This window comes from Melospiza georgiana, chromosome 21 (genome assembly GCF_028018845.1).
Source record: "Melospiza georgiana isolate bMelGeo1 chromosome 21, bMelGeo1.pri, whole genome shotgun sequence".
Lineage (NCBI taxonomy): Eukaryota > Metazoa > Chordata > Aves > Passeriformes > Passerellidae > Melospiza > Melospiza georgiana.
The window spans coordinates 3,672,004-3,696,366 of NC_080450.1; the positions used below are offsets into that span (position 1 = coordinate 3,672,004).

Sequence of the window (24,363 nt, forward strand, 5' to 3'; positions counted from 1 at the left end):
CAGGAACAAGGTTCCTTCTGGGGCTCCAGAGCTGCACCAGCCAAACTGCACCCTGGGCCATGCTCCCAAAGAAATCCTGAGGTCAAATGTGAATTATTCCTGCTCTGTCATACAGGGGTACAGTCTGTGCTTCTATTTAACTGACTGGTCAAGGCCCTCTTGTCTAAGCTTGAAATGGTTTGGGTTCTTTTTAATTTGAATTGAGACCATTTGAAAAATGGTTTGTGTACAGAGGTAAAATTAAAAAACCAAGAAATTTATATTTCTGCATTGCTTAAGATGAGGGAGGAGTTACAATTTGCCTTTGGTATAAAATCTGTCAATTTTTCACTATCATTTCTTCATAATTTGGCTCCAAACCAAGTGATGAAATAATATAATAAATCTACTTTAAATTTACAGCTCATCATTTGCGGACTGGGAAAAATCGATGTGAACGACTGGAAGGCAAACACGAGGTTAAAACACTGCACCCCCGACAGCAACATCGTCAAGTGGTTCTGGAAGGCTGTGGAGCTCTTCGACGAGGAGAGGAGGGCGCGGCTGCTGCAGTTCGTGACCGGCTCCTCGCGGGTGCCTCTGCAGGGCTTCAAGGCACTGCAAGGTAACGCCTGGGCTGGAGCTGGGGAGCGGCTGCAGGTGGGGCTGCAGCTGCCCTGCGACTTCTGAGAGCCATTTCAATGTCTGATTGCAATCAGCAGCTCTTTTCTGTGTGTTTGTGTGGTACCTTCTTGAGCAGGTGCAAATGGCTCTTTTATTTCATTTCTTCACTTTCTTCTCTGGCAGGAGGTTCTGATCAGCTCAGATCTCAAAGGGGTTCCAGAATCCAGGGGTTTTATTCCTAATTTTACAAGCCCTCATCAGTTGTACAGCTCTTTTAGACTGAAATGCAGTAACACAACTCAAGCTCAGACTTTTATTTAACAGCAGAGTCCCCACGAGAAACACTGACCCTCTGAATTGTATTTTTAATGGCTGCTCAGACCAGGATTCCAGTTTGGCTCAAGTTGGGACATTTGTAGCTTCTTCTGTCCTTTGTGGCATCTTCAGTGCAGACCAAGTCTAAGCAATGGCTGTGCTGCAGTCTTTTTTCTTTAGCAGAGACATTAAAGAGATTTCTAGTAGTCAGATTAATTTAATAAAATTATAAGGAATTGACATCGTGGCACTGTTGGATTTCAGTGGAATTGGCCACTCTTCAAGAACAGTTATAAAACAGGGACAGGTACAGTTTTGTTCTGTAGGAGGGCTGAGAGAAGATAAATTAAAAACTGTTGGAATTATGCAGTACACTGAGTGAAAAAGCTGATTTATTCTTCCTTATCAGTGCTTTTTTCCTTACCTTTCCTTTAAATAACTGCAGGGCTGTCTGGGTGGGCAAGGAGGGGTCTGTCCCACAACCACTGGGACTTTGCAGTTTTTTCCTGCCTGTTTATGATTTCATCTTCCTTGGTGCAGAGCTTCTCTTTGTATTTAGTTGCTCTCTTGTTGCAGTGCACCAAAGACATTTCATGTTATTCCTCACAGTAACAGATCTGCTCTGGGTTTTCAGGTGCTGCAGGCCCACGACTCTTCACAATACACCAGATCGACGCCAGCACTAATAATTTGCCTAAAGCTCATACCTGGTAAGGCTTTCTCAGTTCTCTCTTGTGATCTGTAACTTAAAGACCAATCTGCTGTCAGAGCATTTGGAGCAGTCTCACTTCTTTTGTCTTTTGTGACACAATCAAAGCTGTCCCTTAGAGGTGTGAGATCTGGAGATGGCTTTTGTTTCATGGAGCTGGGTGGCCTCATTCTTTAATCAAGCCTTGCTGGCAGCATCTGCAGCTCGGTGAGGTGAGGCAGAGCTGGCAGTGGTGGCTGCAGAGCTGAAACCTCTGTGCTTGTGCTTCCCCCCAGCTTCAACAGGATCGACATTCCTGCCTACGAGAGCTACGAGAAGCTCTACGAGAAGCTGCTCACGGCCATCGAGGAGACCTGTGGCTTTGCTGTGGAATGACCCTGCCAGCCTCTCCCAGACTCTATTTATACTCCTGTCAGCCAGAAAGCCCTTCCTTCCCTCAGCCAAGACTCAAGAAATGCTTGAAATACAGGAAACTTTCCCTTTTCTACACTAGGACATTGGGAGGGAAAGGACAACTTTTGGATTTATTTTTTTTTTTAATTTTTAAATTTTTTTATTTCAAGAAAATAGGTTCTGTGGTTCCTGCCATAGGATCATTCAGCTGCTATTAAAAACTAATATCTTGAACATACAGAATGCTGACTTTTCCTACATTTCAACAGTTAAGCAGTATTCTATACTTAAAGACTACTACTATTTTTGTAAGAGGTAATCTATTATATTTGCCTACCTGATTTCTATTCTCAGATACCAAGACACAACTTCAGCAGTCGGTACAAGTCACGTTTCAGCCTGTTTTAAATGTATGATACTGAACAGCATCTATACCTGCTATTTTTGGAAAAAAAAATATTTTGGATTATTCTAACTTTGCATAAAATTGGCTGAAAGAATCATTAATCTTTTTAATGAAAGCCACTTACATGTTAACTGCATTTTCTTATAGTAAACTATGATATTCTGCAATGTAAATTCCAGGTAAATGTTGCCACAGGGGCTTTTTTTATATTTTTCAAGCAGGAATTCCGGATATGATGTTTTGGGGTCCTATTTATATCACTTGTCAGATTCCTCCAGCAGAATTTCTAGTGAGTGACACAGACTATTTGGTACAGTCCTTGTGTTTACACGTGGAATAACCTTTTCTTAATGAACAGTAGATGTTTTGATTTTTTTTTTAAACAGCATTTTTCTAACAAGTCTGTCAAGAGTACTTTTTGTTGCTTTTGACCTTAAATTGAAACACTGCATTTTTCAGCTGTTGAAGCACTGATGGGCTTTGCCAGCAGAAGCCTGTCAGCAGTTTGTTCCAGAATCCATCCTGTCCAGTCAACCAAAGTTTGTTTGAATGCAGCCAAATCATATTCTGTATTTGTTGATGCTAAAGATTTATCAGGTAAAACATGTTGTAATCTCTGTCCAGCTGCTCATGACACTTGGGTTTAAGTTACAGCTAAGGAAAAATGGTGTATTGACTGAAATATGTGTAATGTGCTTTGGAAATGAGGTTGTAAGAGCACATAATTTATTGATTGTAGGGATGGAAGTAAGTATATATATGATTTATAGCATGGGTTGATCTCTTCAAAGGGGAATAAAATGCACTACCAGTAGAGGGAACTGAACTTTGATGTTAGTTTGGAAATTCTCAGTTGAGATCTGTCTGATCTGCTCTTGGTGTGTGGATAAATCAGGCTGCTTCAGACACAGTGCCCTTCTCCTCTCAGCCACGAGAATATTTGGAAGAAGTAGCAGTTTTTTTCCAATCAGTGTTGTGTTTTTGTAACTTAGGTTACAATTAATCATCAAATCTGCACTATTTTTTCACTGCCAATGAGAAGAAAGTCAAAGGTATTGAAAATGCTAAAGGGATGGGATGTAAGCAGCTGTTCCATGTTTGCAGTGGCAGTCACAGTGAACCAGCTATTTACTGTCTGTTCTGTGCAGCTTAAACTAAATCTTGTTCTGCCAAGTCTGACTGCCACAGTGAGTAAACTACTACTGGATGTTGTGTGTTAGAGTAGTGGGCAAGGGACTACTTTTATAGAATTGTGGTGAGAATCTGGTGAGCCAAAGCCACATGTTGGTTTGATTATTTCTGTTGTACAGCTGTTGCTGGCAGCTTTGTTCCAAGGACTTTGCTTCCCTTTCTGGGCTGGCTGCAGGATGAGGCTACTGAGGGATGGAAACAGAAAGCCAAGAGACTTGCTGGGACAGCCAGGCTGGAGACACAGCAGAGCCTTTTCTTTTCATCTTTCCTTTTTTTCCTTTTCCTTTTTTTCCTTTTCCTTTTTTTCCTTTTCCTTTTTTTTTTTCCTTTTTCCTTTTTTTTCCTTTTCCTTTTTCCTTTCTTTTTTCCTTTTCCTTTTCTTTTTCCTTTTCCTTTTTTTTCCTTTTCCTTTTTTTCTTTTCCTTTTTCCTTTTTTTTCCTTTTTCTTTCCTTTTTTTTCCTTTCCTTTTTTTTTTTTCCTTTCCTTTCCTTTTCCTTTTCCTTTTCCTTTTCTTTCCTTTTTCCTTTTCCTTTTTCCTTTTCCTTTTCCTTTTCCTTTTTCCTTTTCCTTTTTCCTTTTCCTTTTTCCTTTTCCTTTTTCCTTTTCCTTTTTCCTTTTCCTTTTTCCTTTTCCTTTTTCCTTTTCCTTTTCCTTTTTCCTTTTCCTTTCTTTTCCTTTTCCTTTTTCCTTTTCCTTTTTCTTTTCCTTTTTCCCTTTTCCTTTTTCCTTTTCCTTTTTCCTTTTCCTTTTTTCCTTTTCCTTTTTTCTTTTTCCTTTTTCCTTTTTCCTTTTTCCTTTTTTTTTTTCCTTTTCCTTTTTCCTTTTCCTTTTCCTTTTTCCTTTTTCCTTTTTCCTTTTCCTTTTTCCTTTTCCTTTTTCCTTTTCCTTTTTCCTTTTCCTTTTCCTTTTCCTTTTTCCTTTTCCTTTTCCTTTTCCTTTTCCTTTTCCTTTTTCCTTTTTCCTTTTCCTTTTTCCTTTTCCCCTTCTGCTTTCCTTCTTTTTCCCTTTCTTTTCAGTGGACTCCTGCACTCCTGTTGAAGGGCTGCTGTTTGTGCATCCCTGCAGGGCTGCCCAGGTCCCTCTGGCAGCAGTAGCTCAGCCCCTGTGCAGGTTCCTGCCCTACCCCAGCCCTGCCCAAGCTCTGCTCAGCTCCTGCCAGCTCTGAGGGTCAGTGCCTGCTGCAGGGTTTTTACAGACAGGTCCTTGTGTCATGGAACTGACAGAAGTGATTTTTTAAGGGTTTGGGTTTTTGTTTTATCCCCTGTGTTTGCCCAGCCTGTGGCCACAGCCTCCCTGGGCATGGAACATGGCAAATAGGAAATTTGGTGGGTTTATTGAATGCATGGTTATGGTCACCTTACTGTCACAAAAGCACCTTTGGGAGGGAGGAGATGAGCTCTGCAGAACAGAGAGCTGAGATCAGCTGATAATTACATTCATTTTCACAGCAGCCTTAGCAGTACATCTGTTTTTCTACTAAACATTTTGGTATGGCATTGAGAATTTTTTTAACTGCTACAGATATTGTAAATTTAATATATTATAGGCAAAACTAGACAAATCTGCATTGAACTTTCCATAGCTGACAGATGAGGATGAGTATACCAAGTATTTTGAGTGCCTTTCTACCTTCATAAAGACTGAGAGCTTTAACTAAAGCACCTCATCACCCAGTCAGATGTTTATCTGAAAGTGGTAAAGGGTTGATTCCTTTCCAAAATTTTGTTTCAAGAACACGTCAGCTACTTTCCCCTCAAAAAGGTGCTAAGCCTAATATTGCATTTTAACCTTGGACTTTCACCCCATGATTAATGTGAATATTTATTTCAATGTGTCCCTCTTACTGGGTTTTACTTTATCCAGTCTTTGGTTGTTTTAGAGAGATGTCACATCATGGTTTTATGCTGTTGCTTTTCATTATGAATGTTTAATTATGAACAGTGACTTTTGTAGATTTCAAATATACAGTTCACAGTTGAGTTTCAGAGGATTTAATTTCTCGGTGTAAAGAGTTTTGTAATGGTGCTTTGTACAGTATGTATTCTAATTTTTTTTTTTTTGCACATAGGTTCAGTTTCCCTAAACTGATTTATTTGTACCAAATTTTTGTGTTGTACTAAAGTCCAGAGCACACAAGCTGTTTTGAAATTCCTGTTCCACAACACTACATGTGTACTGAACTCCTGGTGTGTTTAAAAGGCTGCATTGATGGAAGTTCAAGCTCTGCTCCTGTCACAGCACCATCCTCCAGCTCGATGTAGCATCTTTTTAAACAGCACCACACACTTAACAGGTGCCATTTGTTGTACTTTACACTATGTAGTAGGTTCCTGGCTCTGCACATCCTCAGTTCTTTGTCTGTAGTTGTAATTAGTTTATACAAGTGTAATTACTCCTCCACAAACTGACAGTTCTTAGTTTATCATTTCCATTGTATTTATTACAGAGTGTTTTAGCATTGGTATCATTGTATTTTCACCCAGCTGTTACATGAGCTTTAACAAAAAAAAAAAATCTGTATAAAATGGTTTTTAAGTACTTAATGTATGTACCCATGCAGAAGTTGAGCAATAAATTGTATGCTGTTTGCACTGTCACAGCATCAATGGTTTTTAAAAGTTTGAAGTTTTTCTTAATTAAATGTTTAAAATGTAACAATGTCATTTTTAAGTAACTTGACTTTGTTTCAGGAGAAAATACTTGAAACTTGGTGACTTCCTAGGTGCTGTTACCTGCAGTGAGGATGTGCTGAATGTTCTGCTCAAGCACAGCAGCTCTGACTCTGGCTCAGGTACTGCCTTGGCTTGGCAAGGGCTTTATCTCAGCACTGGTGAACAGATGAACACACTGTTCTCAAAACTCAGCAAAGCTACACCACCCTCCTGGAGGGAAATAAAGGCAAATTTGGTAAAGATTTGATAAAATTCATCAACTTAGGTGATAAATATTGTCCCTTAAAGGCTTCAAGTTAGCCAGGCTTGCAGCAACTCCCTGAAAAGGTTTGGACAGGTCAGGGTTTTGTGTTTCTGGTTTTGTGGAGAGGTTTTGGGTCTGCATTTTTGCAGTGAGGTGTCTCATGCTGTAACAGCTGGCTGCTTTGTTTAATCTGTAAAAGAAGCTCCTTCAGATGTTGGGGGCTTTTTTTCCTGTTTAGCTCTTTTTTCAGTGAATGAGTGTGAATGCTCTGTGGTGTCAGTTCCATCAGAGACACCCCCTCATGGCAACCTTTAAATATTGTGTGTACAGTGCAGTTAAATCCAGTATTCCTGTATCACTTCTCTCACAGCAATTTTAAGCAAGAACTATTCTACTAGCAAGATAAACTAATTAGAGTTGCAGTTTTGTCAGACAGGCTGTATCAGTAATGAGCTTCATTAATATCAGCTTGGTTTTATGTAATTGTTCTCAGTTCAAGCCCTCATCCCTCTGTGCTGGCACCTCCCCAGTGTTTGGCTGCTGAGACCTGGATTTCCTGCTGGCCCTGCACTGTTTATAGCTGCAAGATGCTACAGGAGGTGCAGGGCCTGCTGGCAGCTCCTGCTCTCCTGGAAGCAGAAATTACAGCCTGAAGTAAGGTCAAAGCTGACTGGTGAAATATTTAATCATTCTTTAGTTCTGGTTCTGTCAGGGTGAAGATGGAGTAACCAGGCTTCACCTGTGAGTGTGGGCTGTCCATAGCTCCTTCCCAGGGTTCACCTCTTGCAGAAGCTGATCATGCACAGCTTTAGAAGAATCTGCATTGTTTTCTGTTTCAAATTCTTTTTCCCAGTACATTTGTGGCATAGGAAGAGTATTTTCTATGCCTTTGTATTTTATCAAGCCAGCAACACCAACCCTGTGAGTACAACTGAAGCAGGAGAGGAAGAAGTCTTCCCTTGCTTGATGTATTTAAATTCCCAGTTACTTATGTCAGGTTTATTGCAGGAATTCTCTAACTTGGCGTTTCACAGGAAACCTGAACCTCTGATGTTCTTTCAAAGATCTTCTTGTGCTTTGTGAGCTTTCCAATCCATGATTTCTGACTAATGGTGTCAGACTGGCTTAGCAGCAACAGCCCCAGCACAGATGCAGAGGAGCCTCAGCATCCAACTGTTCCACCAGGAAAACTTCACTAAAGCACTCTGACTTCATCCCAGCTTCCTCTGGTAGAGCCCAACATCACCCCAGCCTTGCCAGGAAGGTAAAAAGCAGTTTAGAAATTTTATTGGTCATCATAAAAGTGCTGTGAAGATCCCAGACCCCAGCAGCTCCACTCCTGACAGGTCAAAATGACACAACAGATATTTTAGAGGAATAAAACAGCCTCACACCCAAAGACTGATCATCTTAGCCAGGAAGGACTGCAGTGACATTTACCCAAGTCAAAAGAAGTGGCTCTGGCTGTACTGGAAGGAAGCCATCTGAAGTCTGGATCTCAGTCTGTCTGCCTCCAGTTCTTGAAAAAAGGTGTCATCATCATTGTGCATGATTGCTGCTTGCAGTTGCTGTATTTCCTTCTCCATCTTTGATCTCACCTCCCTTTTTGATTTTTGTAGCATCTAAAGAAAATACTGACATTAGCCACAGCAGGTAGAAAGAAAAGGCAATTGGAAAAAATTAAGAGTACTTACTTGTGCTTGTGCCTTCTCTCTGGCTTGGATTTCTTGGAATTCTTGAGATAGAGCTTCTGCTAGCATGGAAAACTAAACACAACACATGTGTGAGTTGAACTAATTAAAGAAAGACTTCTAAGTGGAAAAATATGATCTGCCTGGTCCAGATGAAGCTTTACCTGATCTCTGTAGTAGTTCTCCAGGGACTCCAGCTCAGCCTGGTGCTCCCTCCATTGCTCATCACGCTTCTCCTGAGCATAAACTCTCAGCTCCCTCAGCCTTTGCTTCTGAATTTCTAAGCCTTCTTCAAATAAGTTTTTAAATATCTGCCAGCAATTAAAAAAAGCAAACCTGAAACTTTCCCAGGAACCTGTAAGTACATTTACATTTCTCAGCTGCTTTAGCTCCTGATGGAATGGTGTTTACATGAGGATTGCCCATGAAAAAGCACAATTATGTACCTAGAAATGGTGGTGCAGATACAGCTGAGCTGGATTTGTATTACTCATTCAGCTGAAATTTTGATAGATAAAATAATTTTTCATGTCAGTTTAGTCAGATGACCCAACTGTGCAAGCCAGGGCCTTTGAACATGCACTGTGATTTACAACCCACCCTGCACTCTGCAGCCTGACTTCAGGACCTTCATCCAGGTTTCCAGCTGCAGGAAATCCAGCCTGGACTCAGGCTTTCCATTCCTCCAAAGAACTCTTACCAGCTGCAGCTCACAGCTTCAGGCAAACAGTTCTCAAATTCTTACCAGGGGTTTATGCAGTAAACTTCTGATCTTTTATTTGGAAAGGTGACAACTGTGTATCTGTCCTTGCAGAGTTGTAATAACTCTTTGCTTTCCCTCACTCTGATGTCCAGCCCTAATTAGATCATATCAGTCCCAAAGTCCACTTTGTTTTACAAACACAACCAAATAACAAGGCTGCCTGATAATCAGTTCCCTTAACTGAAGATTTAGATTGTTTTCTTTGGATGGTGACTGTAGGAACAACTTCTTAATCCTACTGTTTCTGAAAACTCATTTCCCCAATTTCTCATGTTCCCAGCCCTGTTTTTCCACACTGATACTTCACCCTTTCTCTCCTCTTAGCCCCATAAATCATCCTTTCTTGTTTCACAGTGGTTTGCCCTGCACTGGATCCACATTTCCAGAGCAGGAACCATTTCTGTGGCCTTAACTGCTCAGCCACTTCATCTTGGCTCTGTGCTTTGGTGAAGCATTGAACGACCCGACCTCAACCTCAGCGCTGGGGTCCTGACAGGGCAGAATTCCACCCTGCAGGGCAGGGATCTCGTGCTCACCCTCTCCTCGCGTGTCCTGGCCCGCAGCAGCTTGGCCCGGAGCTGCACCCGGTAATCCTCGTAGTATTTCCTGGCCCGCGCCGCCTGCTGCCGCCTCTCGGTCACCTTGTTCTGAGCCCACCTCTGCCGCTGGATGCGCTGCTTGATTTCTTGCTAGAGGGAAAGCAGCAGCTGTCAGAGCACCCAACTGCCCACAGATACCCTGCAGGCAAAGCTTTGTTCATCAGTGCTAATTAGGGTCCTTCACTAAGGACCTGCTCCACAGCCCAGCTTTGCAGTTAAGGTGTAAAGCGTTAGTCAGCACTGAGTAGTGAAGTCGTGTCACTGTCACAGGAGCTGCAACACGACCTCAAGTTTCTCCTCCTTGCACTTTTTTACCTCTTAGAGAACCACTGCACTGCAGTGTAATAATAACAATATTCCATTCCCATGACCCCAGGAGCTGCACAACAAACAGATTATGTGGCATTTTGAGACCACAGCTACTCAAAAAGCATAACGTTGTCACAAGACAAAAAGCCATTTTCATGATGTGGGAATATGCATTTTAGCTCCATGTGAAATGTCTGCATTATGTAACAAATAGTCTTCAAAGAACATACCAGTCTCTTGCTGTGATCTTGATCTCTCTTGATAATTGCAGCAAGCAGCTCATGTTTCTTCAAGGCTTGTTCAACCTGGAGGTTTAAAAAAAGCTCACTACTTGCATTGTGCTGCAGGACAAGCTGTCCTATGGAGCAGATTTAAATATTGCCCTCTGCTATGTTTTGGGGTTTGGGTTGTTACCTTGTATAAGTTAATCAACTTTTGCATCTCATAACTCACTTTTAAACTAAAAGACTGTTCAGAACTAGCAGTGAAAACTACAAAATGCTTTTAAAGCAGCAATAGCAACCCTAGGCAGTACTCAAGAAACCATTATCAGAGAAGGACCACAAGATTCAAGTGGCTGATGAAAAGTTGAACTTGTGTGTGTAAATCTGTACGTCCCTATTTAACCAAGCTCCCAGAACATCCTCCCACACTGCTGTGGGTGTGCAGGAGCCCTGTCAGGCCATCTCTGCTGCCATTCAGCAGGTAAGAATGACAACACTCACTTGATTCTGCAGTTTTGGTCTAGGTCTGGCAGAGGGTGCCTTGAGGTGCTCGGTCTGTGCAAGCTGCTGGTGCCACATTTTATCCAGAGTACGGGAGGAAATGTGCAGGTGGGGAAACTCCTCCAGGAGCTGCAGGAGGAGGTCATTGTCTCTTATTGTCACTGTAAGATAAAGAAAGAGGTAAGCAATAAATTCCTGCAGAATACATTTAGTTGTAAATTCATCCAGACAGTGTCAGCATAAGTCAAGAAATATTTTACATTGAACACTGTATAAAACCACCATGCTGCTGTTACCATGTCAAGCTAAACCCAGCAGGACTTCTCATCCTGCCAGCACAGCAGCAGAGAAAGCAATCCCAGTCTTTTGTTGTTTTCTCTGAAGAATTGATTTTATAGTTCAGATGCCATTTCCCTACCCCCACCACATCCAGCTAAGACAGGTATCCCCTTCTTTCTTCATGTGTTGTGACCATCACTAATCAGTGATTGCTTTCTCTCTCTCTCTGGTTGCAGCAACTTAAAATAAAGCCAGCACAGCCGTGGCAATGACAGATCCAGGTCAAGTAAACAGGTGCAAAATTCCCTTTCCCATCCATTACATCTTTGATCTTTCTGGCAGGAAAAGATGATGGGGAGATGAAACAAAAGGGTATTTACCAAAGGCCTTCAAAAACTGGAATAAAAATAACCAGTGTAGCTGAGCAACATTCAGGTATGTAGGAGATGATCTGGTGATCTTCTCCATAGGCATGCACAGTGCTGGTAACCAAAACTGGGCCTGGGATTTGCAGCTTGGCTTTCCTGGAGCATCACCTGCTCAGCAGAACCAGGGCAGCATAAACACCACACAGGCAGGGTCCTGACAGATCCTGCTCAGTGACCTGAACATGGCTCAGCTCCAGCCACAGGCCCAATTTAAAATCTGATACATGCTCAGAAAAATAACAAAAGGAGAGCTCAGACTGCAGTGGAATAAGCACAGCAGTAGCAGCAATGAAAAAAAGCCCTGAAAATAATCCAAGGGATTTTAAGGAAGTAGTAAATGGGTCACAATTTGATTGTGCACTGATGGTTTACATTTATGTAAAGCATTATCTTCCCTAACAAAAATCCAGACATATAGAGGTCAGAAGAAGGGAAAATGCTACAGCTGACTGGTATATGTTGGACTGGTGCCTTTATTCCTGGAGTTCAACACATGCTTTCAAAAGATGCCAGTTTTCCACCAAGTACAGTTTTGCAGTTCTTACTTGGAGCTGCTTGCTTTGGCTTCCTGATCCCTCGTTTTGGAATCCACTGGCTGTGTTTGGGATACTGAGGTGTGGTTTTTCTAGAATAAACTTTCACTGGCTGAGACACTTTTGGAGGTTCTTGAAAGACATTTTCTTTGTACTCTTGTTCCTTAGGAGCAGATGTAAAACAGATGGAGAACAGGTATGAGAAGGGAAACACTGACAGAACACAGTTTGGCCATCAGAACTTAAACATCTTTCAGACTTTAGAATGAGAACTTGGACATCTTGCATTGGATTCTCCAGAAGGCCAGAATTTACAAAATGCAGGTCAGGGTTCAAATAAAGGTTAAATCTCATCATTGCATAACCTCAGCTCTTCTGCAGCACTTAACATTGGTAAGTGACTACTTCAGTTGTACAGTGTTCTAACTGTGACACTGGAAGTCAAGGAGGTTTTGTTCCCTAAACTGTCTGGACAGACCATCTAGATAAATTTAAAAAGAAAAAAATCAACCAAACAAAACACAACCAGCAATCCCAACAGTGCATCACTTACCATTTCCTTGGCAGCTTCTCTGAGCTTGGAAATTCTTCGCCTCTCCCTCGCTTCAAAAATTCTCAGCTCATTTTCATAAGCTTTAGTGACCAGCTAAAAAACAAAAATAAAAGGACTTGTCAGAGGAAATAATCACTCCATACAGCCACCTTGTTAACTTGGTTGCTGCATGGGTCAAAGTAGCTTCTTCCACTTTAGACTCTTTTTTACAAAATTTGGGGTTTAAATCTCTTCCTCAGCAGGCTACAGATAAACAGCATATGATTGCTAGAGGAGAGCAGATGCTCCCATTACATAAAAGTTCTGGTTTTGTGGGTTAAGTATAACTGTTGGTAAGAACTACCACAAGGTCCAGTCCAAAAATAAAAATTACCTTTGCTTTTCTTGTTCTTTCATCCCTTTCCTCCTGCAGGTGGCTGAGGATTGTCTTTATCTGGCCTGTCCCTCTGCCCCTCTGTTTTTGTTCCTGGTGCTGAGACAAGGGAGAGGCTGGAGAGAGGGATCTTGGCCTGCCTGGGTACCTTGGACGTGGTGTGTCTGTAGGGAAAGAGCATTCACTGAGTATCAAATTGAGATAAAAAACCCAGTGAAGTGTATTGTGAGACCCTCATTTCAGAACCATGTCCTGTGAGCTTGTATTCTGTCTCTCCCCCCACCTGCTATACATTTTTTACTGCAGCTGTGTTTCACTTGTATTTTTTTACCATGTTTTTTTAAGTGTTAAACATAAACGTGTTGCAATTCTGTTACTGTAGCTCAGGTTTGGATCAAAGAAATGAACTAGCAATAGAAATAAAATAGAAAGGAGCTAGCAATACAAAAGTCAGTAACTAACTGTAATTCAGTGTAGCAGCTTTCTTTTGTATTTGTTTCCATCCCAATACTGGCACAAGGATTGTCACCTCTCCCAGCTGTCCTTCGGCCATAGTCCATGGCACTGTCACTGTGGTGGGACAGGCTGTCCTCATCTGGCAGCTCCCCTCCTCCTGTGTGCTCACCCAAAGCTCTCTTCAACATCTAAGGGACAGAGTGTTTTTGTTCAATAGACAGTTCTAGAGTTGAATGAACTAAAGGCAGGTGTTAGTTGCACTGATATTCAGAATTCTCTCCACTGGCATTACCAAAGCTGCCTTGCTCAGCTGAACAAAGAGGAGACTGCACTTACCAAATCCAGTTCCTTCAGCCTGCGAGACAGATTTTCTGATGCTTCATGGAACTCCTGCTCCTTGGGCACCTTCTCCTTGGTTGTTCTGTGGGTAAGTGAATCTTCAACTGAATCTGGGGTGGAATTTTCATATTTGCTACAGCAGAAAGCAGACAGATTTAATTTTTCTTCTAAAAACTTGACAATGAGCATTAGCTCACACAATTCCAGCTCACTTTTTGCCTAAGCATGTTTTTACAGGATTAAGTAAAGCAGAATCTATAAATGCCTATAACATATTTAACAAAATGAGTATATGTCAGGAGAAACAGGAAATCTTTCTGTGAGAATTATTCTTTCACTGTCACACAGCCAAGGAAAGAGAGATCTCATTTGAAAAGGGAGGAGGGGGCTGGCTGGCCATGGAAATCAAAGTTCTAAAGTGGTTCAGTACCAAAAATCTGAATTTACCTTGTTGTTCTAGGCCAGTGCTGAGATTCAGGTCTTGGGGTTTGTGTTACTTGTTCAGTCACTTGTGAGAGCTTTTCCTCAGAAGAGGCAGATATAGAAGACTCAGATACCAGAGGCACCTAGGAAAATGAGTAAAGGAAGGTTTTATAGATCCTGTGAGTAGAGATGCTGTAATAGAACCATCCCAAACCCTGTGAGTATAGATATATAAAAATATTTCTATTTCCAGGCTCCTGACTGCAGACAGTGTGCATTAGAGAATGAATGTTTAAAGAAATGGACTAGCAAAATATGGAAGATCAGTTCACAGCTAAACCATGGAAGCAGAACAGGGTTAGGTTAAGGTAATGAGTATCTCCACATTGCACCTCATCAGCCTGGGACTGGTGCCAGGCAGTGGAAATAAACTGAATTTCCCTCAGTACAGACTGAGCTGCAGTTCAGCTCCTGTTGCTGTGCCATTCAGCTGCACTGGTTCAGTTCTGCCTGGTAACCTCTCCATTCCAACTGGAGGAATTGGGGCTTGGCATGGACATCCTGGGAAATGCACCAATGGAAAATGAGTTTCAGAGACAATGTAGAAGTAAAAGCTGTTTAAACTATTGGAACAAGCAAAGTCTGTGAGTACCTCTTGTGGTTGCAGAAGGCAAAATTGTGTTTCCAGAGAAAGAAACTTCATTTACAGACACATTTCTATGGGCACAGATTGGTAAGTGCTGATCAGTTTGTGGGTTTTGCATTATTCAGTTTTTGAAAAGTAAAGGACAATGCAAGAAAATATAAGAAGATAATATAATAAGCAGTTCATGGATCTTTAAAAACCAGTAAATCTAAGTTTTAATGGCAAAAACCCCCAAAATTCTTACTAATTTAGAATGCTGATACACTTCAGAGAAAGGACATGACTGTACTCCTGTGCTTTGTACATTTTTGATTAAAAAGCAAGATAACCAGTAACTGGTTGGTTGTGATAAATAGAACTCTGTGGGTGCTGGCTCTGTACATTCTGGAGCAAACAGCTCCAGGAAGAACTGACTTGACTCACAGACTGCACATAATCCCAGTCTAACAACACTGCATCACTGATTGTATATTATCGAAATAAGTCCAGAAGTGCCGCAGGATAACAAGACAAATTAAGCAGAAATCAAAAACTACTGACTGAAATTCCAAAAATTAAGATGTAACATGTACCTTTGTCACATTGTCCTTGGCATCACCTCCCAGCATTTCTCCCACTGCAGAAGCAGATGACAGGTAAGTGTGAGTTAATGGCACTGTGCCTGTTAATGTGGGCAACAAGGAAAAAAAGATGTGAGCCAGGGCCTGTGGATCCAAATTATTCAGAGAATAGAATGACAAAGCAACTGTGGTTACCCAGTTGTGACATTCATTTTGGTAATTTCTCCAGTCTTCAATGTTCAGTGTCATGGGAATGCTATGGAAACTAAAAAAGGTAAGCAGTGTTTCCAAGGCAACAGAGAAAATGAGTACTGAAAAAAAATATCTTCTAAACCTTTTTTACAATAGCAGTTAATGGCTTTTTCTTAGAATTGAAACTGCCTTGTTTGGTCCATGTTTCTCTGTTCAGAATAAGCTCAGCCATGGGACTTATCTGCTGGAAGAGGTTTCTGTGGTACAGACCCATCTTAACGGGATTAACTAAGAAAGGAGTTGAATTGGGGACATGGATTACGTTTTTCCAGTAGAGGGAACAGATTAAAAGTAACCTATTTTTGTTTCTCTGTAAAGCAGAGATAGAAATATGAACTTGTGGCTGAATTTAAAAAAATGCACTAGCAGATTCAAAACAATGTTTTTTGTGGTGCCAGTAAAAATAAATGCAACATTATAACACTTAAGAGTTACCCTAGAGGATGCAAAATTTTCTCTCACCAGGGATTTTTCTGGATAGAGGAAGACCATCAGAAACATCAGGAAATTTTTGGGTAAGTGACTTTTCAATCTGAAATAAAAAGCAAGATGTGTTCTATAAATTCACAGGAGAGTGCTGACAGGAAGCTCATACATCAGGTCTGTCTGCAAATGGAAATCAGTGCTGATTTTAGAGATAGATAAAAATCACTATAATTATTTTGTTTACTGTACTGTAAACTCTGGCACTGACTGTGTAGATGTGTATGTATATATATATAAATTTATATATATATATATGTGTATATTTATAAAATAAACACATCCCTCAAACTAAATTCCTCTCTGGACACTTAGTGAAGAATGAATCTACAATCCAGAATTCCTGGAACTGAAATAAACTCTGACACATTCAAAAGTGTTCTTCAGGGAGCATCTACTCCCATTCTGCAAGTAAACTAGGAAGTTTTCAAATGAAAGCAGTATTGGTTACTAAAGGAAAATGAAATAATCAAAGGGAAGGTTTTTCCTTACAGCAGGAATGTTCAGTGCCTCTCTGCAAGGCAGGGCTGCTGCTCTGTGAGAGCTGTGGGGATCTCTCCAGGCTGGATCTGAGGGCTGGAACGGGGGCAGCAGAGGAATTGCCTGCTGGATGGGCTCCCCCAGTTTGGTAGCACTGACACCCAAACTCCCCTGGTGAGGTTCAGGAACAGCCTCCATCCCTCCTGAAGAGGCAAACACAGACAATTGCAGTGTTGTTATCTGGGAAAGCAGAGCAGTTTTGTGCATTGTACATAACAAAGAGAAGTGTCTGCATAGCAAATGTGAGCTGCCACCTTTGTTGGGTTGCACAGGACAGTGCTGTAACATTTTTCAGCCTTGAGAAAATGAATTTAAATGTGAAGATCTTCCACAAAGACTTTTTAGTGTTTTGAACCACAAAAGAAAAGAATACAAACCACAATACAAATTAAAAACAGCCCAGCTGAAGCCAAATCCTAGCTAAGCAGAAATACCCCAGGTAATGGAAGTTTGCCCACTCTGAGAAACTAAAATATTGCTTTTCTGAAAGAATTTATTTTAAAACATGACTAAAGTGTTTCCATTCACGACTAAAGCTCTTCTTCACACTACCCTAGTTCCCTACACCCCTAAATCAAAATCAGGTGGATGAGCTGTCAGAAGAATCAATACTCACCATCTTCCCTTTCATTTTCAGTCCCCCTTTCACTTTCTGAGAACTGTCTGGGCAATGCTATAAGAGCCTCTGTGCTTTCAGATTCTTCTGCCTCCGTGTCCTTTCCTGCTAGACAGAGCACAGGCACCTGAAATTCTAAAAATGGATGCTTAAAAAAATTAAATTAAGATCTATAAAGCACCTTGCTATGAACTGTTGAGAGGGACAATTTTAATGTCTGCTCATTGATGGTGTCAGCAATCCATACTAAGCTCAGAATAGGTCTGTTAAATTCTTATTTGTAACTCCAGTCAATGAAATGTTCACAATTCATAATATTTCTTTATGCCTCTACTTGAGGAGATGAATCATCAATAAGAACAGGAAGAATTGGAATATTCTTCTAAAAAATATGAAATACGAATGAGCTCCATTTAAGTCATTTGTACACGACTCCTTTTAGAGCCATCCATGAAGTTCTGAAGGGGCACACACTCCTGAGAAATCTTCTTTAAGAATGAACTTAATAATTTTTTACAGTCTTAAATAATACATGTTACACTGCAACAAATGAAACAAAGTCTTCAGAATTCTCCTATTCTATTGAACAAGATAAAATGCCTTTGTAGAACTGAATTAGAACTCAAACAACAAACCTTTATCCAAATAAAATAGTGCAGGAGTCAGGAAAAATAATACCTGGAATATTTACTTCCAGAAATTTTAACTTCAGCAAGATGTATTTGCTTATTGTGGGTTGTCTGGGGGTTTTTAAACAAGGATTTAAAACAGTATTTAAATCCTTTTTAACAAGGATTTAAAACTGAAAGAAGTAACTTTTTAAAAGGAAACAAAAAAGAAAAACCACAAAAAAACTCTAGGAGTCTAACTAGAGAAAAGTCTGAAAATTTTTTCTCACCCAAACTCACCTTCCCCTCTCTTGGAAAATGAATAAGCAGTATCTCCAAGTTTAATTAATTCACTGGTAGATCCTGAGCCATCTGTATCACAAGTTAGAATAAAATATTCTGACTGGGACCTAGGGGGGAACACAAAGCCATCAAATATTTCCTCTCTCAGCCTCTGCCCATGCAGCCCACGAGATGGAGCTGCCGAGAGCCGCGCAGGAACGGCCCTGCTGCCACACAGCGAACCAGAGCAGGAGTCACATAAACTCAGCTTAAAACCAGAGCAGGAGTCACATAAACTCAGCTTAAAACCAGAGCAGGAGTCACATAAACTCAGCTTAAAACCAGAGCAGGAGTAACAAACTCAGCTTAAAACCAGAGCAGGAGTCACATAAACTCAGCTTAAAACCAGAGCAGGAGCCACAACCACCACAAACTGAACTCAGCTGAACAAATCAATCTTCCCTTAAGTAAACTTAAGGGAAACAAAAGCAGCAACTCCTCAAGGGCAAAAGAAGCCCCAGATGTAATTTTAGCCCAAACAGAGGAGTCACCTCACATTCCTTTTGGCATATGCAATCAGTAGGTGTCTATACTATTAAAAAACCTACTAATTTGTGTATAGATACACAGTCAATCACTGTGTTTAAGCAAATATTCAGAATTGTTCTTACCTTTCAGCTGATGAGAGTAGTGTATGTTCTGTAAGTTGATCAGCAGTGCTTTCCAGCTGCTCTTGAGGTGCAATTTGAATTTCATCACTGGACAGCACATTTATCTCAGCTGTTCATAAACAAGAGGTAATTATTTTCAGGAAAACTACTTCTACCAATAAACTAACAGGTAGTACTTCCAATATGATCAGAACAGTTTATGTGTAATATCAACACTGTAGTGTTTTATCTAAAATGATGACATGTGATGTTCCACATGGACGGGGGGGAGGTGGGGCAACTTCTATGGTAAATTTTGAAAAATTATACTATTACCATATATCCCCTTGCTGAAAATACTAATAAACCTTTCTTCTTCCTCAAAAAAATTAAACTGTGCACTTATAGCTAGAAAATTTGAGCCACTAACCCCCAGTGGGTAACAAGACTGTCAGTGTGAGGGAAGGGCAGAGCAGCAGAGGCACTGAACATTCCCCCTGTCCCCTTTGCTCTGTCCACTCTGGTGCAGGTCAGGAGGAATTCAAGCACCAAATGCTCTCTCCCCTTGTCACAGGGTGCAACAGCCAGTGGTGACAGCTGCAACCAGCTCTGAGACAGACCAGCACTGCCTGCAGTAAGATGCCTCTGCAGGGCTGAGCAGATTCTCCTCCCATTTTCCTCAAAACAACCCCTGCTATGGACCTGTCCCAGGACCCTCTTCCTGGAAAGGCTGCTGTCCCCCCTTCTCTCCTGGTAAGTAAAAGGAATATTTGCTCATTCTTCCAATTAAAGCCAACATTCACCTCCTTGAATCCTAAATCATCTACTGATAGGTTGAAAAGCAACTAACAAAGGATGAATTGTCTAGAGTAGGTTTCTCAGAAAGATTATGTAAGTTTGGGGGAAAATTATCTATTTTATTATTGTTTATGAAAATGAGGAATGCAAATATTCAGCTTCATCCCTGAAATTTTCCTCCCCTGAGGTCAGTTTTGTCTTTCTCTTATCTCCATTGTCAAGGTTATAAGTAACCAAAAAACCCAAATAAATCTTTGCTACATTGGAAACACTTTGGGTTTACATCTCACCTCCAGTCTGAGAAGATGTTTCACTGACTTCTCTAAGATACTCCAGCAAACCCTCAAATATTTCAAGGAGGTTTTTGATAGACTCCCTGTCTCCTTTCACAATGTTCTCACCTTAAGAGAAGGTAATGACACATATTAATAATTAGTACTTCACAGAAGAAATATTCTCAAAAGTAGGAATTTTCTGTAGAAGAGTGCTTGGAAATTCTTGTAAAGGTGTCAGCTCAGAAGACACCTTAAGGTCACTTATTTATGACTATGTAGGTAAGCCTAAAGTATATTTTAAGTGTTAAATTTGCATATTTTCAGTTCTAATAAGTTTATTGATGCAGTAACTGCTGACACACTCACAAAATAAATATTCTGAGATATTTTCAGGGACAATTGGTATTTAATATCTTTCTTATACATAAAAATAGCACATGAAGCAGTCTATGGAGTAGCAGCAGGATTTTGCAAACACCAGCCACTGTATACAGGCACCAAGTCAGATAATTCTTATCATGCAGTTTTCATTCTTTGCTGTGTGAGAACATATACAGGAATACTCAGGGAAAGCCATAATCTATGTACAGATAAACACAGTTAACTCTTTACTCCCCAACTCTTAAAAATATATGAACAAGTTTGAAACTCCAGGGTCATGTCTTAAAATCCAGTATCCAAGTGTACATTATGATGCACAGTGTCCAAGCCTGAGCCAGTAGCAGATTTCAGGTAACACTGTGGCAGTCAGATGAAGCATGGCTGGATGTTAAAGTTAACATTTCTTACTCTTATTTATTCTCTGCTTGCTGTTTCAGTGTATAACCTGATGTCCAAGGCAGTGGGTCAATGTTCTGGTGACATCCATACCATAAGAAGAGATTCCATGCAAGTCTGAGAGCAAGCTGTGTAACACCTGGTTCCTAAAGTGTTTAAATCAAACCACACAAATATTCAACTGCATTTGTCTCATTAAACCAAGTACTTACCTGTGATGTGAGATAAGCTGACCTGCAAATAATCCAATGCCAGGGAATCTATTACTGCTTGTACATTATGTGCATCATCCTCTTGGCTTCTGGGAGTAGCAATGAAATCTATTTAATATAAAGAATAGATTTTAGACTATTTAAATGGATAGCTTGTTGCAAGTACCTTAACAATGAAACTGCTTTAATTTCTGCTTACAAACTAGTATTTTTTCAGTACCTTGTGTGCTTGATGAAAAGCCCAAGTGTCATATATGGTCCTAAAAACCTTTTATAAATACTGAGCACAAACTTGTAACACCCCTTGGAAGATGTGAGGTTTTATCAGGATTAAATTCAAGCACAGATTACTAAAGCATTTCTCCTCCTCCACTCCCAGCACACACACCTAGTTCAGACCATCAAACTGGAATTGCAGTTTGTGTTAGGGCTGCTTCTTTCCCTGTCACACACTGATTGCACTGCAATGTACTCTGCTGAATTGGGAACAACATTATTTTTAGTTCTGTGCTTACATTTAACAAGACTTCTACCTTCAATAGGTGCCAGTCACCTCAGTGCTCTTAAAACCTTCTGCAATCAGTAGTCTGACACTTCCTACACATAACAATTTATAAACAAAGCAAATGCATAATTGTACAGCCTTTGCTTAGTGGTTGTCACTGGAGCCCAGTGGAGCTGGGTTAAAGCAGGGTTAAATCACAGCTCAGCTTTACAGACTCTAAGCATGAAGCATTTTATGAGAGCAGACTTCAGTGTTAACACTGCTGTAAGATAAAATAAGCCAGTTCACACCTTTCAAAAGTACTATGCCCACAGACAGCTTTCAAGGCCACATTTACAGTAGTTTTGTGGTGGCTATCCTCATAGCTGCCATTCATAGCAGTCCAAAGTTAAAATAAAATTGGCCAATACCACTTAAATCTTCTTAAAGAATTACAATCTTCTATTTTTGTCTTTGGAAGGATGCAAATACTTTAAATCCCTACATCTGTAGGAAGTACTACAAGGTTCAATTTTATTTAACTACACAGAGACAAAAATAAAAAACAGATTTAGCAGTTATCATTCCTACCTGGTACTTTTTCTCCTAAGATTGACTCATAAAGATGAACAAACAGGTCAGCCCCACATTCTGAGAGATGCTTTATGTGCTGGTTTATGTGACAGGTCCTACAAAGATCATTGGCAACATCAACCCAATCTGCTCAGAAGAAAAACATAAATGTCAGAACTGAAAAACACAGAAATAATGATGTGGTTATTTACAGTGAAAAGTAACCACTGTGTCTTTAACTCCACCAGAGGTGGTCAAACACAGCAGGCTGACCCATCCATCCAAAATATTAAACATTGTTCAAGTGCAATCATAGCCCAACTGGACTTGGGAGGTGAAAAGCACCTAAGTACCACAGGCTGGGCAGGTTAATTTTTTGGCTAGGCAGGTTATTTTTTTTTTTCTATGTAATGAAAAACAAATTTGAATCTGGGCACATAGCCAGAAACTCTAAACCTTCAAGACTCTAAGAAGCCAAGCTTTGGTACACTATTTATCAATGATCAGAAATGACAGGTTCTTTTTTGGAAAACATGAGCTTCTCGGACAAACCCAGGTTCTCTAACAGTCTCAGGCAATGTCATCAGTGCCAATGTAAATACTCCTCATAAAAAGTAAATTATACTGTAATTAATTATTAAGGATTAGCAGAATACAGAGGTGGTCCCACCAAGTGCTCTGTTGAGCACAATGAGATCGTGATTGTCCTCAAGCTTTGAGACTTGAGATCGATGTGCTTTGAAGGACACGTATTTTAACAAGCATTAAGAACTTTAATTTATGGGAGATGGCATAAGTCCCCTTTGGAAACAAAAAGCACAGAATTACTACAACAGAAACTAATTTGTAGAGTTTTCAGCCTTCTGTACACAGGAGTGTTACTTTTTCATCCCTCTACTCCTCTTTCAGTTCCAGGTATCACTTTAAGTTTCAGATGCATGAAAGGTTAAAGCAGCATCTCCTACATTTCAGGCTGATGTCTTGGAACACTTGAATTGCTGTTTATCTGCAGCTTTATTTATTTAAAAGTGTCACCAGGAAAGGAACAAAGACAAACGAGGGGAAGGAAGAGGTTACCGCAAAGAGCTTAAAAAGCCGTAACACAAAAAACGACAGCTTTATAAATGAATAAACATGAGCTGCATGGATGAGCTTTATAAATTAATAAATAACGAGCTGAATAAAATTGTGCCAGCGATGCGAGGAGCGGGGAGGGGTGATGAGGGAGAAGGAAGCTCTCCGGCTCTGCGGGCGCCCCGGAACCCCGGGAGCGGGCTGGGCCCCACCTCAGCACGGACCCCTCAGGGCCGGGCCCCGCGAGCCGCGCTCGGAGCCCCCCGGGCCCGGCCCTACCTGCGCCCTCAGCGCTGCCCATGGCGGCACCAACGCTCCGGCCGCCCCCGCCATTTAAACGGCGGCCTGCGCGCCCATTGGGCGGGCGCTGCAGGAAGGGGCGGGGCCGCACGCGCAGGGGTGTCCGGTGCTGTCGGTCGCGGCCGGTGTTACGGGAGCGGGGCGGGGCCGATCCCCCTGTAACGGGATTGGGAACGGGCCTGTGTTTGGGCTGGGAGCGGGGAGCAGAGAAAGAGCCCGTGCCGCAAAGCCGAGCCGCAGACCCGGTCATGTGGCGGGTGGCCCCGGTGCGGCCCCGCCGTTCCCCGCCCGAGCGCTCCGGTTCCGCCCGGCCGGTGCCGCCACCGGCGCAGGGCCCCGCGGGCCGAGACTCCCGGGCAGCACAGGCCAGAACCGGGGCGTTCCGGCCGCCGAGCGCGGCTGGCAGCGTAAAATGGCGGCGGGGGAGGGGGGGTTTGTCCGTGAGGCTCCGCCTTGGTGACCTGAACGGGAGGCGGGGGTGGCGCTGCCTCGGTAACGCGGGTGGGGACAGCGCCGGCCCGGGGCGGGGGTGGAGCGGGGGAAAGTTCTAGTGCTTGACCTTGCAGGTTGACCCGCGACATTTGCTGTCCGGTGCGTCCATTACCGGGGGTTGGTGTTCATTGCCGCGATACAGGTTTGACAGGCAATCCGAAGGCATTTCTGCATGAAAGGAGAGCTAAAACCTTTATTAAAAATAAGATCTATAAATGAAAGTCACTGTATTAGCTGCTGGCATGCAATTTATTGGACAGGTTGGATGGTGAAAGTCTGTTATTTCCTTTCTGAGCAACAGAATTCCATGCTCCTTAGGAATGCTGGGTTTTCCATGTTGAAAGCAAAAATGGTGCCCTTTGTCATGAAACTCCTTGAGCTCAACAAAAGCAGATGAGGTTCCAGTTTTACCCAGCAATTAAACCTCAGTGCTGTGAGCTCCAGCAGCCCACGGGCGTCATTTGTAGATCCAAATCCAAGTGCACACAGCACCTCAGAACGCAAAAGAGCTTTTGTTGTGTGTAAGCAAACACAGATCAGTGCTATCGAAACTAAACTAAACACGAATTTCGGTTTGCTACATACACAGCTCCGCAATGGTGTGTTGATTTGTTTCCATATGTTGGCTATAATTAAGAGAACACGGGAAAATCAACGATGTTTAACTTAGGAGGGTGGAGCAGAAAAATGAGGAAGTTTTTTTACAAAGGAAATTAAAAGGAGTTCCTTGCAGATT

At 41.6% G+C, this 24,363-nt stretch overlaps 2 protein-coding genes and 1 long non-coding RNA gene across 5 annotated transcripts in view; 2 read left to right on the plus strand and 1 right to left on the minus strand.

Annotated features, from left to right (window-relative positions):
• The window catches only part of SMURF2 (SMAD specific E3 ubiquitin protein ligase 2), a 58,720-nt gene extending 54,858 nt beyond the window's left edge, over positions 1–3,862 (plus strand). Inside the window, exons 17-19 of the mRNA XM_058038731.1 lie at positions 403–604; positions 1,553–1,628; positions 1,903–3,862. Of these exons, the coding sequence (XP_057894714.1) occupies positions 403–604; positions 1,553–1,628; positions 1,903–2,002 (378 nt within the window). The 3' untranslated portion in view covers positions 2,003–3,862. The remainder of the gene's footprint in view (positions 1–402; positions 605–1,552; positions 1,629–1,902) is intronic.
• A 727-nt stretch (positions 3,863–4,589) lies between these two features.
• On the minus strand, positions 4,590–23,348 carry CEP95 (centrosomal protein 95). Of its 3 annotated transcripts, none has more exons than XM_058038959.1 (22): positions 23,115–23,348; positions 21,780–21,908; positions 20,705–20,812; positions 19,731–19,841; positions 18,664–18,772; positions 18,011–18,120; positions 17,103–17,207; positions 16,439–16,629; positions 15,926–15,995; positions 15,224–15,312; positions 14,030–14,148; positions 13,580–13,715; positions 13,317–13,431; positions 12,788–12,951; positions 12,415–12,507; positions 11,874–12,024; positions 10,622–10,782; positions 10,127–10,201; positions 9,525–9,677; positions 8,390–8,536; positions 8,229–8,300; positions 4,590–8,156 (listed from the first exon to the last, which is right to left on the minus strand). In XM_058038959.1, the coding sequence occupies exons 1-22, from the start codon at positions 23,134–23,136 to the stop codon at positions 7,980–7,982; spliced, it is 2,607 nt and encodes an 868-aa protein (XP_057894942.1). In that variant the 5' UTR covers positions 23,137–23,348; the 3' UTR covers positions 4,590–7,979. The 3 variants fall into 3 exon arrangements, with proteins under 3 accessions (XP_057894942.1, XP_057894943.1, XP_057894941.1); XM_058038960.1 differs by having other exon boundaries at positions 15,224–15,267; positions 17,103–17,210; XM_058038958.1 differs by having other exon boundaries at positions 17,103–17,210.
• LOC131092311 (uncharacterized) lies at positions 15,894–20,712 on the plus strand. Its single transcript, XR_009115484.1, has 4 exons — positions 15,894–15,978; positions 19,217–19,395; positions 19,663–19,852; positions 20,534–20,712. It is a non-coding gene; the product is annotated as an uncharacterized LOC131092311 (long non-coding RNA).
• Positions 23,349–24,363: the final 1,015 nt, after the last annotated feature.